The sequence below is a fragment of the Bos grunniens genome, chromosome 5 (assembly GCF_055505025.1).
Source record: "Bos grunniens cultivar Pamir isolate PY7600 chromosome 5, Bosgru_T2T1.0, whole genome shotgun sequence".
Classification (NCBI taxonomy): Eukaryota; Metazoa; Chordata; class Mammalia; order Artiodactyla; family Bovidae; genus Bos; species Bos grunniens.
In genome coordinates this window covers 30,521,150-30,535,260 of record NC_141169.1, presented here as the reverse complement: position 1 = coordinate 30,535,260, position 14,111 = coordinate 30,521,150, and the positions used below count along the sequence as shown (strand labels likewise).

Sequence of the window (14,111 nt, the reverse complement as noted above, 5' to 3'; positions counted from 1 at the left end):
CTTATTTGAATAGTATTTAGGCCTTCCCACTAAGTGTCTAGAGCTGATTTTGGCTTGGGGCCACACAATCAGGGGAGGAGTAAGGAGGCGGGAGCAGGGGTGCTCTGGTCCTCCTGGGATGGGACAGGCTGACCATCACACTAGGAATGGTTTGAACCACTGGGCAGGGAAAGAGGAAGAGGTCAAAGGCAACAAAGATCCCCAAAAGAAGTTCTAGCAGAAAGGATTCTTTGGCGAGGAGGAAGGGTCACACTTCGAAATAAACTTAAAATCTGGTAGCAGTTTAGGTTAAAGGTCAGGGGCAAAGCTGGGTTGAAGTTCCTGTAGTTATTGAGGAACTTTATGGAATGAGCCCCGGACTATGAACCGGAAGATCTGGATCCTAGGTTTCGACTTTACTGCTAACTTGGTTGACTTCACCAAGTTATTTATTGAGTTCACCTCGCCTGTTTGTAAAATGGAATAAACAGTGCGTTCTCTTCAGTGTGCTGGGCTTAGAACCGGAAGAGAAAGGAAAAACGCACTGCGTTTGGAAAGTTAAACGCACTGCGCCAAGATAAAGCATTTACTCCATCACCCTCGAGTAGGGATGGTGCAGTGGTCCCCCTTTCCAGGTCCTTGTCTCCCTCCGTCGGCCTGGGGGCGCCCTTTCGCACGGCTTCTCTATCCCAGAGCTCTTCTCGATGGTTTTCCCTCCCGGATCGTGAAGGCTGGAGGGAGTGGTCACACGCCTTTTCCCCTAGTCTCCCCCCTCTAGCCCACAGTCTCGCTGCCCTGAGCCTCCCGGGCCGGCGGGCCGGCCGGGCGGACAGGAGGGCGCGCGAGGGGCGCGCGGGGGGGCGGGGGGAGTTCCGGTTCCGGTTCTTTGTGCAGCTGCAGCAGCGGCTCCGGGAAAGATGGCGGCCCGGGCGGGTTTCCAGTCTGTGGCTCCGAGCGGCGGCGCCGGAGCCTCAGGAGGGGCGGGTGCGGCGGCTGCCCTGGGCCCGGGCGGGACACCGGGGCCTCCGGTGCGAATGGGGCCGGCGCCGGGTCAAGGGCTATACCGCTCCCCGATGCCTGGAGCGGCCTATCCGGTGAGTGGGGCAGGAGGAGGGGCGCGCGGGCCGGGGGCGGGGCCGAGCGGGGGCCTGGGAGTGACAGGGGTGGGGGGAGGAGGAGGAGGGACGCGCCCGGGAGGGATTCGGGCGCCGAGTTGGGGTCGGGGGAGACGCTGCGGGGAAGGGAAGGGAGGCTGTTAGCATCCCCACCTGCTCCTAGAGGCATTGTTTTCTTGGGGAGTCAGGATGTAAAACCAGGGTGGACGAAGTGAGGCCAAACGTGGGCCTGTGAGACCTTGAGTGCAAATGGCCTAGGCAGCTCCAGTGCCCAGGAGCACAGAAGGTGTAGCTGGCAAATTGAGGTCAGCTTCTGAGGAGATAGTGCCTGACAGTACTCTCTGAGTAAATATGGCACTAGAAGAGATGTCCAGTGTGCCAGACACAAAATAGACGGGGGAGAATTTGAGTATAGTCTCGCTGTCTTTGCTTTGGGGCTATATTCTCCTGTGGAGTCAGGGCTGGAGAGTGGAAGTTCCAACTACTTAGATGTCAGAGAGGTAGAGGGCTCTCCTCCCACCTCACCATTGTGCTCCACCCCACCCCACTGCCTTGTTTCATTCAAAGAACTCAGGCCTCCCCCACTTTCCCTTTCTTGGTGGGATTTGCAGGGGAAGCCATGACATCTCTAGGTCCTCTCCCCTCTGTAGAGACCAGGTATGCTACCAGGCAGCCGAATGACACCTCAGGGACCTTCCATGGGACCCCCTGGCTATGGGGGGAACCCTTCAGTCCGACCTGGCCTGGCCCAGTCAGGGATGGACCAGTCCCGCAAGAGACCTGCGCCTCAGCAGATCCAGCAGGTCCAGCAGCAGGCGGTCCAAAATCGGAACCACAAGTAAGATGATCCCAGGGTGGAGGGAGGGAGGGAGGAGGCCTGTGCAGATGCAGGTGCTGGGGTACCTGAGCAGAGAAGCGGCAGTGCTGTGTCAGCAGACGGTGCTCATTCTTGAAATAATTGCTTCGTGTTTGTTAGGGGCGGGGGTGTCTTTGATTTGAGACAAGCTTTGCAGTTCCTTCACTTTACTATAAATGGAGGTGCTGACAGCCTGTCTTCATGTTCTGGCTAGTTCCATCCCAACCTGATAACAGTATTTATTCCAAACAGTGCAAAAAAAAAGAAGATGGCTGACAAAATTCTACCTCAAAGGGTGAGTCCAGGCTCTAGACCTTCTTGAGGGTGTGGTGAGTTGGAGAGTAGAGATGGTCAGCCTTAGATCCCAATGATATCTTTCTGTTCCCTAAGATTCGTGAACTGGTACCAGAATCCCAGGCCTATATGGATCTCTTGGCTTTTGAAAGGAAACTGGACCAGACTATCATGAGGAAACGGCTAGATATCCAGGAGGCCTTGAAACGTCCCATCAAGGTAACACAGGAGAGTACTAGGCAGAGAGCCAAAGGAGAGGACTCGGGAACCTTCAGCAGGCTTAGGATGAGAAATCAAAGGCATAGCACAGCTTTCCTTGGCATTTAAATTACATCTCTTCTGCCTACGAACTGAGAATTACATTAGAAGCATAAGAACGGAACAGCAAAGGGGGAGGGGCTTTTGATATTTCTTGCACCAGAAATATACCCTGTTGGTGTTTTTGCCGTAACTCCTCTGCCACCTTGGGAACCTGGCATCTTGCATGACTGTCTACCTGGCATCCCGGTGAATGCATTTGCACTCAGGCCAGTGGCCTGTGCTCCTCTTCTCATTGGAATCTCCATCCAACCACCCCAGGGACTGGGTAGACAGTAAGCCAGTCTGTTAGGAGTCATTGTCGGGTTTGGGGAGACCCTTGTCTTCAACATCAAACCACTGAAGCCTCCTGTCAATCCTGTTTCTGCCTTCCTCAGCAAAAACGGAAGCTGCGAATTTTCATTTCTAACACTTTCAATCCGGCTAAGTCAGATGCCGAGGATGGGGAAGGGACGGTGGCTTCCTGGGAACTTCGGGTAGAAGGACGGCTCCTGGAGGATGTGAGTTCAAGGTCCACTGTGGTCGGCGTCTAGGGTGGGAGCTTCTGGGAACAAGCAGTATTGTCTGGTTGGCAGGAAGCCTGACTGGTGCTTACAGCTCCTGTTGGGAACAGCAGGGAGAGGGTCACTGTGTTCTCTGCACTAACAGACAATGGTTCTTTGTGTCTGGCTCCCACATATTGGCCCTCTCTGTGGTATCACATCGAGAACCTTATTGTCCTGGGATTTGATTTGTTATTTACCTCTCTCCTGATGCTGCTAGCCATTGGATTTGGCAGTATCTGCAGATTTTTCAGTTATTTTTTTTCTTTTAAACCAAATGAATTTGCACTTAACATTTGGGCCATGCTTTCTTCCCTGAGTCCTTGAGGTCCTTGATTTCTGCTGTGCCCTCTCTGTCTTCCCAGCTCCTATTGGAAACAGCTTGCAGTTTATGTGGGATTGATTTCTCTGACAAGCTCTTTATTGTTTCATGGGGAACATCAGCTGTCAGGTGATAGCCCCCAAACTTCCCACCCCAGAAGCTCCTTGGAGAAGCTCACCTGCCATTCCCTTATACTCTCTGGCTCTCTATTTTTAGCTGTTCACAGGCAAGCCAGTATGAAAGCATTTTTCAGAAGAACCAGGGGTCAATGTCAGAGCCTCCGTTTTCTTTGTATAGGTCCAGTCCATCTGCCAGTGGTGTCGTGTCATCCAAATAAAGCTGTTTTTGTTCTGGCTGCTTATTACCTGTGATTCATTTCTCCTCTAGAGTCAGAATTTTCTCTGTTCAGACTCGCTTTATTATGTGTAAATGTTTGGCTTAACTTGCATCGTTTCCCTTGGGAAAAAGAGGTGGGCAAGGCAATAACCCTATACACGTTATAGGCTGCTGCTTCAGGGTTCTGTTGCTACCGCAACTTGTTTAATAGACACCTACCTTGCCATCTCCTAAGATACACTCAGAAGACATTTTTGAGTTTTATTCCCATTGCTTTGTGGGTTCCTTGTTTACGGGACTATGTCTTAGGGAATTTCTTCTGGCTTTTTCTAACACGACGTCTCATCTCTCTTCTCCAGTCTGCCTTGTCCAAATATGATGCCACCAAACAAAAGAGGAAGTTTTCTTCTTTTTTTAAATCCTTGGTGATCGAACTGGACAAAGACCTGTATGGACCAGACAACCATCTGGTAGAAGTGAGTAGTTCTGTTCTCTAGACTTTGACTTTATCAGTAGAGGATGATGGACTTGGGAGCTAAACTTTAATGTCTAGGGAGGGAGTGGGGGTGGGTACCTCCAGTGCAGTTTGCACATTGGCCTCCAGGTGGCACTAGCTGTTTGGTTTTGGTACTGTTTGGACCCAAGAGTTCTTATAGTCTGACTTGTCCCGCCTTTTTAATTTAATTATCTTGATCGCTGCCCCCACTCTCAAGAGAAAGTTTAATGGAGGCTTTTTATACATGCCAGGAATGGTGAGATGTAGCTGTCCACACGCCATTCATCTTTTTTCCTGGTAACAAGTGCTTTGTTTAAGGGGGTTAGGATTTAGTCCTTACCAAGGCTACTTTTCGGAGAAGGCAATGGCACCCCACTCCAGTACTCTTGCCTGGAAAGTCCCGTGGATGGAGGAGCCTGGTAGGCTGCAGTCCATGGGGTCGCTAAGAGTCGGACACGACTGAGCGACTTCACTTTCACTTTTCACTTTCATGCATTAGAGAACGAAATGGGAACCCACTCCAGTGTTCTTGCCTGGAGAATCCCAGGGACAGGGGAGCTTGGTGGGCTGCCGTCTATGGGGTCGCACGGAATCGGACACGACTGAAGCGACTTAGCAGCAGCAGCAGCAAGGCTACTTTTACAGCCTCTGCTGCTTGCTTTTGGTTCCTGCTTTGTTTAGATTCACATTCCAAATCATCAGAAATTCTTTATTATAATGCCTGATTACATAGTGTTCTAAAGACCATGCTAGCAACAGTGTTCTTTGTGATACAGTCAAAACCAGAATGAGATAGTGTAGCACTCCAAGTGAACTTAACCTGCTCCTTTCTTTGCCAGTGTAGCCGCAGCCCCTTAACCTCAACCACTAAGAAACATGAGAAGGTCTTTACCATCTAATAAGGGAAGTAAGTCATAGAATCAATAGAAATTTGTAAATATATTTAACTTTATAGCAGTAGAGCATAGTGCCTGAGAATGTGGACTGTGGACTCCAACACACCAGAGCTCAGATAACAGCTCCACCACTTATTGGCTGTTGACCTTGGGCAGCTTGCTTCATTCTTGTAAGCATTAGTTTTCTCATCTGTAAAATAGGTTTAATTGTGCCTCTCTCATGTGGATGTTGTGGGATTCAATGTGATAATCCAAGTACATGTCCTAGAATACTCTGGCACATAGTAAGTACTCAGTAGATGATAGCTACGTTATTTTACTGTACATGTGTATATTATCCATGTTGTGGATAAAATTATCACTGAAAATACAGGCTAATTTAAATGTGACCCTGAGCAATCAGAATTAAAATGTCCGTCTACTTATAGACAGGAATCCCAAAGTCATATGCAGTGTTTTAAAATGTCTCATGCTGTTGCTCTTCTCCAGTAGCCTCATTAATCAAAGTTGAAAATTCAGTCATTACAGAAGCTCTTCCCTCCCACCCCAGCTCTTCCTCTGGGAGAGCACCCCCTGACATCTTCCTCTCTGTAGTGGCACAGGACCGCCACTACCCAGGAGACGGACGGCTTCCAGGTGAAACGGCCAGGAGACGTGAATGTGCGGTGCACTGTCCTGCTGATGCTGGACTACCAGGTATCTGTGCTGCCCTGAGGAGGCCCAGCTTTCAACCCCATCCCATCAGCAGTCTGACATTTCAAGGCAGTTTAAGTCTAGTTGCAGGTAATTTGCCATCAGACTGTTAGCTCCCTAAATATCTTTAAGGGATAGGGTCTTAGTCATTTCTGAGTTCCTCTTCTGTTTTTCTGCTCCAGAGAGAGCACAACATGAATGCCTGTTGAACGGCATGAATGTATGGCCACACCAGGTGCCCCATAATAGCACATAGACTCAGCTCACTAGCTTCACCTCTATACCCTCGTTCTCTCCAGCCTCCTCAGTTTAAATTAGACCCTCGTCTGGCTCGGCTCCTGGGCATCCACACCCAGACCCGTCCGGTGATCATTCAAGCACTGTGGCAATATATTAAGACACACAAGCTCCAGGACCCACATGAGCGGGAGTTTGTCATTTGTGACAAGTACCTCCAGCAGGTAAGAAAAGTTTCCATTCTTTTCTCAAGTCCACTGCAGCACTAGTTGTACTCTTAGCTGCTTCTCCTTTTTCCCATAGATCTTTGAGTCTCAGCGTATGAAGTTCTCAGAGATTCCCCAACGGCTCCATGCCTTGCTTATGCCACCTGAGCCCATTATCATTAATCATGTCATCAGGTAAGTGTGTGTGTGCAAGGCAGTGGTGTGCTGGAGCTGGCTTGCACCGCCTGCACAAGTCAGTTCTCAGAGTTTAGGAAAATGATAAGCAGGTTGTTAAACACAGTCATTATTTAGGATTACATAAACTTGCGATTAAATACATTATATAAAAAATAAGTGTAAATGTACTCAGTCATCATCTCTGAGTTATTATGTTGGTTTACTGGTGTTTGGGCTTCCCTGGTGGTTCAGAAGGTAAAGAATCTGCCTGCAGTGCAGGAGACCCAGGTTCAATCCCGGAGTCAGGAAAATCACCTGGAGAAGAGAATGGCAACCCACTCCAGTATTCTTGCCTGGAGATTTCCATGGACAGAGGAGCCGGGCCAATTACAGTCCATGGAGTCTCAAAGAGTCAGACACGACTGAGCCACTGACATACACATACTGGTGTGTGTGTTTTCGAAGTTACTTCTGTTGATTGTGTCTGTGTGGTGGAAATACTATCTAATGAGATGTTACTGCACATCCCTTCCCAGTTCCTCGATCAGTGATATAATGTTGGCATCTTGAAATCAACCATGTTGAGAATATTTAAAACACAGAAATTAGCAAATGCTCCAAGTCAGGCTTTTTCTTTTTGTTCTTTTTCTCTTTTGGAGAATCAGTTATTAGAATTTATCAGCTCATCACTGATGAACTCCTGTCTTTTCTCTGGGTGGTAGGACATTCCATTCTGAGACTCCAGCTCCATTACCTCTGTCTGCTTTTCTGTTCAGAAGATGGTGAACAAGGCATGTCTAGGCAGATACAGAGTGAAAGAAGGCACTTTCTCCTCAAAGCACCATGTCTTCTGGCTCTACATAGTCTTTGCCTTCTTTCCCTTACTCCATATTAACTCCAGTAAAGCCTTCCTTTCACTAGACCTGAACCATCATCACTCAGCTGATAGTAATTCCTACAACCCATATGCTGGGTCAGTAGAAGCTAGTTTGTCCTATATTCATGTGATTAAATTTAGGCCATGTTGTATTTTGTGTGGTGTGTATTTACTTGAATGTATTTTCAGAGTCAGTTTAATAAGTGAAGATACTGTAGCAGTGGTTTCTTTGTGGGGAAGGAGAAACTTACTTTTCATTGTCTGTCTTTTGTACCATTTGACTTTTTACCATTATTACTGAGGCTTATATGCAATATATTGCACCCATTTAAAATCTGATGATTTTTGACAAATGTGCACGTCCTATAGCTACCACCACAGGGAGAGTATAGAGCATTTCTGTCACACCAACAAGGTCTCTGGTACCCTTTTGCAGTCAGCCCCTTGCTCTTCAGTCTAAGACTTGTGTAATTAGGTCTTAGGGAACAAGTCCTTTACCAGGCCCCCTTGGTTTCCTCCTCAGTGTTGACCCGAATGATCAGAAAAAGACAGCTTGTTATGACATTGATGTGGAAGTGGATGATACCTTGAAGACCCAGATGAATTCTTTTCTGCTGTCTACTGCCAGCCAGCAGGAGATTGCTACTCTAGACAACAAGGTAGGGATCATGGCCTGGATAGTTGGGTGTCACCAGCCCTCTATCACAGCTTCTTGGCTTCTTTGATTTTTGATATTTGTTCAAAATATATTGACACTCAGTATATGCTGGGCACTCTGGTGCTGGTTGGAGCCAGACACACATAAGTTCTGATTCTTAACTATACCTCTTAATAGCTTTGAGCCTCAGTTTCTGATCTGTGAAACCATAATGTCTATTTTTCTAAAGTTGTTATGAGGATTAAATGAGACAGTGTATGTGAAGACATGACCTTGTATCTGGCACATAAAAGCAAATGGCAGCTGCTGCTTCTATTGTTATTACCATGAACATTATTAGACATAGTCCATGCAAGTAAAGCCAGAAAGGCTCTGGGAACACAAAGGAAGACAGGAAGGCTTTCTTGGAAGAGGTGATGCCCCAACCTAATCTTAAAGGACATGGGAGTCAACATGGGAGTTGGACTATAAAGAAAGCTGAGCACCAGAGAATTGATGCTTTTGAACTGTGATGTTGGAGAAGACTCTTGAGAGTCCCTTGGACTGCAAGGACATCAACCAGTCCATCCTAAAGGAAATTAGTCCTGAATATTCATTGGAAGGACTGATGCTGAAGCTGAAACTCCCAATACTTTGGCCACCTGATGCGAAGAACTGACTCATTGGAAAAGACCCTGATGCTAGGAAAGATTGAAGGCAGGAGGAGAAGGGGATGACAGAGGATGAGATGGCTGGATGGCATCACCAAGTCAATGGACATGAGTTTGAGCAAGCTCTAGGAGTTGGTGATGGACAGGGAGGCCTGGCTTGCTGCAGTCCATGGGGTCGCAAAGAGTTGGACACGACTGAGCAACTGAACTTAACTGATGGGAGTCAACAAAAGGGGAGAAAGGATGATGGTACTTAAGGGCGTGGGGGGCAGAGGGAGCCCAGAAAGAGGGAGCAGGGTATATGCAGGCCCAAAGGTGAGCAGAGAATCTGGCATAGTGAAGAAATACAAGCTCTTCACTGTGTTAGATAAAGCTCGGGGTGCCAGGGAGAAGAAACGAGAGGGAAGCAGGAACCTAGTCCTGAAACCACTTTGAGGCAGGGTAAACTGGTTTATACTTTGTCCTGAAAATGGGAGGGCCTGGTGCTGTTTTATTTAGAATGCTCACTGGCAGGACGGTGGGAGGTGAACTGTAAGGGGGTCGGATCTGGGGGAAGGAAGCCTAGGTGGGGGCTGGTGCAATAATGCGCATGACGTATGGTATGGGCCTAACTGTACAGCACTGATCGTGAGGACAGACGTGAGTAGCTAGGTTTGGAAGGTGTTGAGGTGGAACTGTAGGGGTCTGGACACTGGATGGAGAGGTGGGGTGAGGTGTGAGGGAGAAGAGTTGTTATGAAGACCTCCAGGTTTTCAGCTGGAGTGTGCAGTTGTACTCCTTCAGATTGGGAGCGGGAGAAGCAAGTCTTGGGAAAAGGTAGTGATTTTGTTTTGGGGAGTTTAAGGTCCCTTGAGGTGTCAAGCAGATGTATTAGTAGGAGCTTAGAAAATGGACTGTGATCTGCAGCCTGGGGACTCGTTACCCTGTCAGTGGTGCTGGAAGACATACAAGTAGATGAAATTGCCAGGAAGAGCATGGAGTATCAGTGAACAAAACCCACGGACCACAGCTACAGAGACAGCCCTGTGTACCACTCCTTTTCTGCCTGAGAGTTTCCAGGCCCATTTGTGCTGTGGATTAAAAATTTCCCATGTAGTGTCATCCACAGTGGACATGGTGCAGACTGTAAGGAAAACTTCACTCACGGGCGGTGGACAGACAGCGCCAAGCGCCAGAGCAGGTGGGGCCCTGGGCAGCAGTGCCATTCTTGGGCTGCATTCTGTTCCTTGGCTGGGAGAGGCATAAGGAGAAGTCATACACTGCCTGCCACTTAACTTTGCTTTTCCCCAACGTGGAAATGTTATGAACTTCCTTCCTTTCTTCCTTTCAGATCCATGAGACAATAGAGACTATCAATCAGCTGAAGACCCAGCGGGAGTTCATGCTGAGCTTTGCCAGAGACCCTCAGGGTTTCATCAATGACTGGCTTCAGTCGCAGTGTCGGGACCTCAAGGTAGAGAACCGGGGACAGGTCCAGAGAGACTTGGGCCCGAGAGGCACGCGTTTGCTCTGTGTCTGTGGCATGTGGCGGAGAGCCAGGGAGGTGAGGGGCCAGGCTTTCTTCAGCGTGTTCCAGTAGGGAAGTGGAAATGAAACCGTCAAGTGTTTATCTCATATTTACTGTGTGCTGTCACTGTGCACGTTGTAGGGGATACAGAGTGCAAAACTCGGCCTCTGCTTTCAAAGTAGCATCCATTCTGTTTGAGAAACCAAGCTAATGGGATTTTAAAAGTAGTAAATCATGTACGACATTATCAGAATTTCACCGGTACCAATAAGATAAAACAAAGGAGAAGGGAGACTGGTGAGACTAGGATAGCTTGGAAAGGCTTTCTGGAGAAGTTGGGATTTGAGGGAGGGGTGCTCTCTGAGAGGAGCTCCCAGAGCGAGGAGCACCGCAAGCTCAGCAGGAAGGTAGGAACGAGCACAGTACGTGAGGCGCGCCCTCAGTTCTCGCCTGTCCTGTGCTGACTGCAGTCAGCCTGACCAGAGGAGCAGGGGCTGGGGGTGCCAGGAAGGATCCCTGAACAAGGCAGGGACTTGTCCACAGCATGGGTGGCTTGGGGTGCTGTTTTAGTAGTTTGCTACGGCTGCCGTAGTAAAGTACCACAGCCCCGTGGCTTAAACAAGGGAAATGGATGGTCTCACAGTTCTGGAGGCTAGAGCCTGAAGTCACAGTGTCAGCAGGGTTTGGCTCCTCCCAAGGGTGGGGAGGGAGAGTCTGTTCCAGGCCTCTGTCCTGGCTTTTAGTCACTCAGGTGTTCCTTGGTTTGCAGATGGTGTTCTCCATGTGTGTTCACGTTGTCTTTCCTCTTTACGTGTCTGTCTGTGTCTGAGTTTCCCCTTTTTATAAAGATACCCATCATTGGATTAGGCCCACCCTAACGACCTTATCTTAACTTGATCATCTGCAGAGACCCTATTTCCAAAGAAGGTCACATTCACAGGTACCAGGGGGTTAGGATTTCAGTATCTTTTAGGGAACACTGTTCAGTCCATAACAGACGACAAGGAAGGAAACAAGCCTGTTCTCTCTCCTGCTTCCCATTCTCTCTCAGGTCATGACTGATGTGGTGGGTAACTCAGAGGAGGAGCGCCGAGCAGAGTTCTACTTCCAGCCTTGGGCCCAGGAGGCCGTGTGTCGATATTTCTACTCCAAGGTAGGCACCTAGGGTGCAGAGGAGAGACTGACAAAAGGCAAGAGGTCTGCACCTGGTGGGGGTCAGTGGCGTCAAGAACAACTTGTGGTTTGTCTCATCCTCCACTCCCTCCACTATTTTCTCCTTAGGTGCAGCAGAGACGACAAGAATTAGAGCAAGCCCTGGGGATCCGAAATACATAGGGCTTCTCCCACAGCCCTGATTTGGCTGCAACGATTTCTTTATTGGGCCCTGTGCTGCCTGCCTCGTGGCACCTGCCTTGGTCTTGCTTGGGGCTTTCCAGGGGATGCTTTCGGTTCTAAGACAACACCAGAATGAAGAGGGTCTCACGTGACACCGGCTCTCCTCTTCTCCCACCCCATCCCTTCCTATCCCCAGCTTCCCTTTGCCCCACAAAGTTCCCATGTGCCTCTCCCCTCCCCTGGTCTGCATAAGACCTCTAGATAGTATTAGAGAGAGAACCTGTAGTGGTAATCAGTGCATTGAATGGATTGGGCCTAAGGCCAAGTGGTCTTCAAGGGGACCAGCTACACTGATCCTGCCCTTCAGAGACCCAGGAGTTGGGAGCTGTAGCCCCTTCTCCACGACTCAGGCCTGGGGGCACTCTATGAGCTAGTTGATCTTGGCTCTCCTGATAACAGAATCCAGTTTCCTTCCTTCCCTCCACAGGTTTGGAGCAAACTCGCCCTTCACTTGTTGCCCTCTAGCACTAAAGGAACCCTGGCTCTCGGGCTCCACTGAGCCCCAGGTCAGTCCGCAGCCCTCCAGAGGGGCCTGCTGTCTCAGTGCTTCTCTCCTCCCTTACAGGGGGTCCACATCAGTATTAGAGTTTGTTCTAGTAGTATTGCTCCCTCCCAGCACACTCCCTGTAGCTGCTGTTGAGGATTCCCTCCTGTCTGTCCCAACTGAGGGCATTCGGGTGGGGGAATCTTGCCTTTCCATGTCAGAGCCCCGGGGACCTCACCTAGGGTGCTGTCATTGCCAGCGGAGGCTGTTCCTTTCTGCTGTAGTGTGGAGGTGTGATTCATTCATTCACTCCGCCCTGCCTCCCCCATCCCTTCTTGGAGAAACAGGCCTGCAATCAAACGGGTAAAAGCCCTGGGCCACCCCTGTCTTCCTGTCCCTTGTCTGCCCAGTTGACACCCGCTGGTGACTGCTAGGGCACTGAGGAGTGAAAGCGCCTAGGGCTGGAGAGAGCTCTGACTCGGGTCTGTGACTCTTCCCCTCTCCCTGCCTCACAGGATTGTGACTCCCCAGCCCCTGCCCTCAAAGCTTCAGACCCCTCAGGTAGCAGCAGGACCTTGTTGTGTGATCTTGGCCCCTTGGAACTGAGATGGTTTTGCATCTTTCCAGGAGAGCCTCAAATTCTTCCAGGTTGTATCACCCCCCGAGTTAGCATATCCCAGGCTCGCAGACTCAACACAGCAGGGTGGGAGACAGCTGGGCACAGAGGGGGAATTCCGTTCGGCATGGGCTGTAAACCTGCAGAACTGACAAAGCCCCTGCTTCCCCACCCCCTCCTCAGGCTCCTGCGAGCACATCCCCCAGCCCTGTGTCCCTGCCTGTTCCACGCTGGGTACAGCAGGACTCGCTCCTCATCTTCTTCCACTTATTAGTCCCCGCCTCCCTGAAAGGTTCTCCCCACAGTGACACTGGACAACCTCTGTCCCTGAGGCTGGAACCATGAGAAGGAAGCTCAGCACTCCTACAGTGTCCCTGTTGAAGATAACTGTTTTTATTAACTGAATTATTATGTTTTTTTCATGGACCAAAATTTTTTTTGTACTGCCCCCTTATGGATGTCACCCAGTTTTAATAAAAGAATCTTCTGAAGAGTGGGTCCCCCTCCGTACTGATGGAGAGCTCTTCCCTGAGTGTTCCCAGTGCCATTAGCCATGCTCATGGTGTTTGTTCATTTGACAAGTGTTTATTGAGCACCTGCTGTGCGCCATCTGTGGTTCCAGGCACTGGGGATGTGGTGGAAAATAAGGTTTCTACCCTATGGGTCTCAAAGTTTTACCTTAGAGCTTGTTCTGTCAGCCCCAGTGGTCCAAGCAGGGCAGATGCTGGCTGAGATTAGCAGGCTTCATCACTGCATCTGAGTCCTGCCCTCAGTTCCTGTTAAGGAACATTCTGACAAGACAGTGGCACTGCCATCCTCTTCCTTGCCCTTCTGCGCTCCCCAGGGCACCCGCTGGCTCAAATGCACTATCCTTGGGCACCTGTGATCCCTTACACTCGATGACCCTGAGCCTCTCGAGTGCTCAGGGCTCCCATCTGCACACGGGCCAGGGCTGTATCAGGGCTGGAGATGTTTGTCTTCTCTGTGCCTGTCACTCTAAGGGTCCACTTTCTCAACCCTGAGTAAGATTTTGGTTCTTAAGACTGGCATGGACGTGCTCTCCAATCATCCTTGTACTGTAGATGGCCAACCCCTCACTGGTAGAACTAACACTCTCCTCAGGATTGGTTCCCAGTAGCAGAAGCAGGAAATTCTGCCTCTGTCGCCATCATAATAGGCTTGCTTCCCACCGGGTGGCTCTTTCCTTTCTTCCTCTGTGCCATTATCTAGCTTGGTTCTAACCAAGAAGGGAATTTAGGATTCAGGACGAAGGCAATCACATTTCAAAACTGTAACTATAAAAAGTTAACCTTTGCCTCCGTGGATGTGAATACTCAAGTATTGCCTATGTGCAGTCAAACCCAGCAAGGATACAACCACTGTTCGCAGTCTGGAATGTGGGGGTTTATCAGACTTGAGTAGGAAAAGCAGAGAGAAGTGTGTGTGGGTGATAACTT

The 14,111-nt window shown here is 49.5% G+C and overlaps 1 protein-coding gene across 2 annotated transcripts; it reads left to right on the top strand.

Annotated features, from left to right (window-relative positions):
* Window positions 1-867: 867 nt before the first annotated feature.
* Window positions 868-13,145, top strand: SMARCD1 (SWI/SNF related BAF chromatin remodeling complex subunit D1). 2 transcript variants are annotated; one of them, XR_015163660.1, is made up of 13 exons: window positions 868-1,073; window positions 1,745-1,932; window positions 2,203-2,245; window positions 2,341-2,463; window positions 2,940-3,062; window positions 4,122-4,238; window positions 5,705-5,850; window positions 6,147-6,308; window positions 6,388-6,485; window positions 7,868-8,003; window positions 9,983-10,105; window positions 11,211-11,312; window positions 11,441-13,145. XR_015163660.1 is itself a non-coding variant. In XM_086399496.1 (13 exons), the coding sequence occupies exons 1-13, from the start codon at window positions 897-899 to the stop codon at window positions 11,492-11,494; spliced, it is 1,548 nt and encodes a 515-aa protein (XP_086255622.1). In that variant the 5' UTR covers window positions 868-896; the 3' UTR covers window positions 11,495-13,145. The 2 variants fall into 2 exon arrangements, 1 of the variants encoding a protein (XP_086255622.1); XM_086399496.1 differs by having other exon boundaries at window positions 5,749-5,850.
* The last annotated feature ends 966 nt before the right edge of the window (window positions 13,146-14,111 follow it).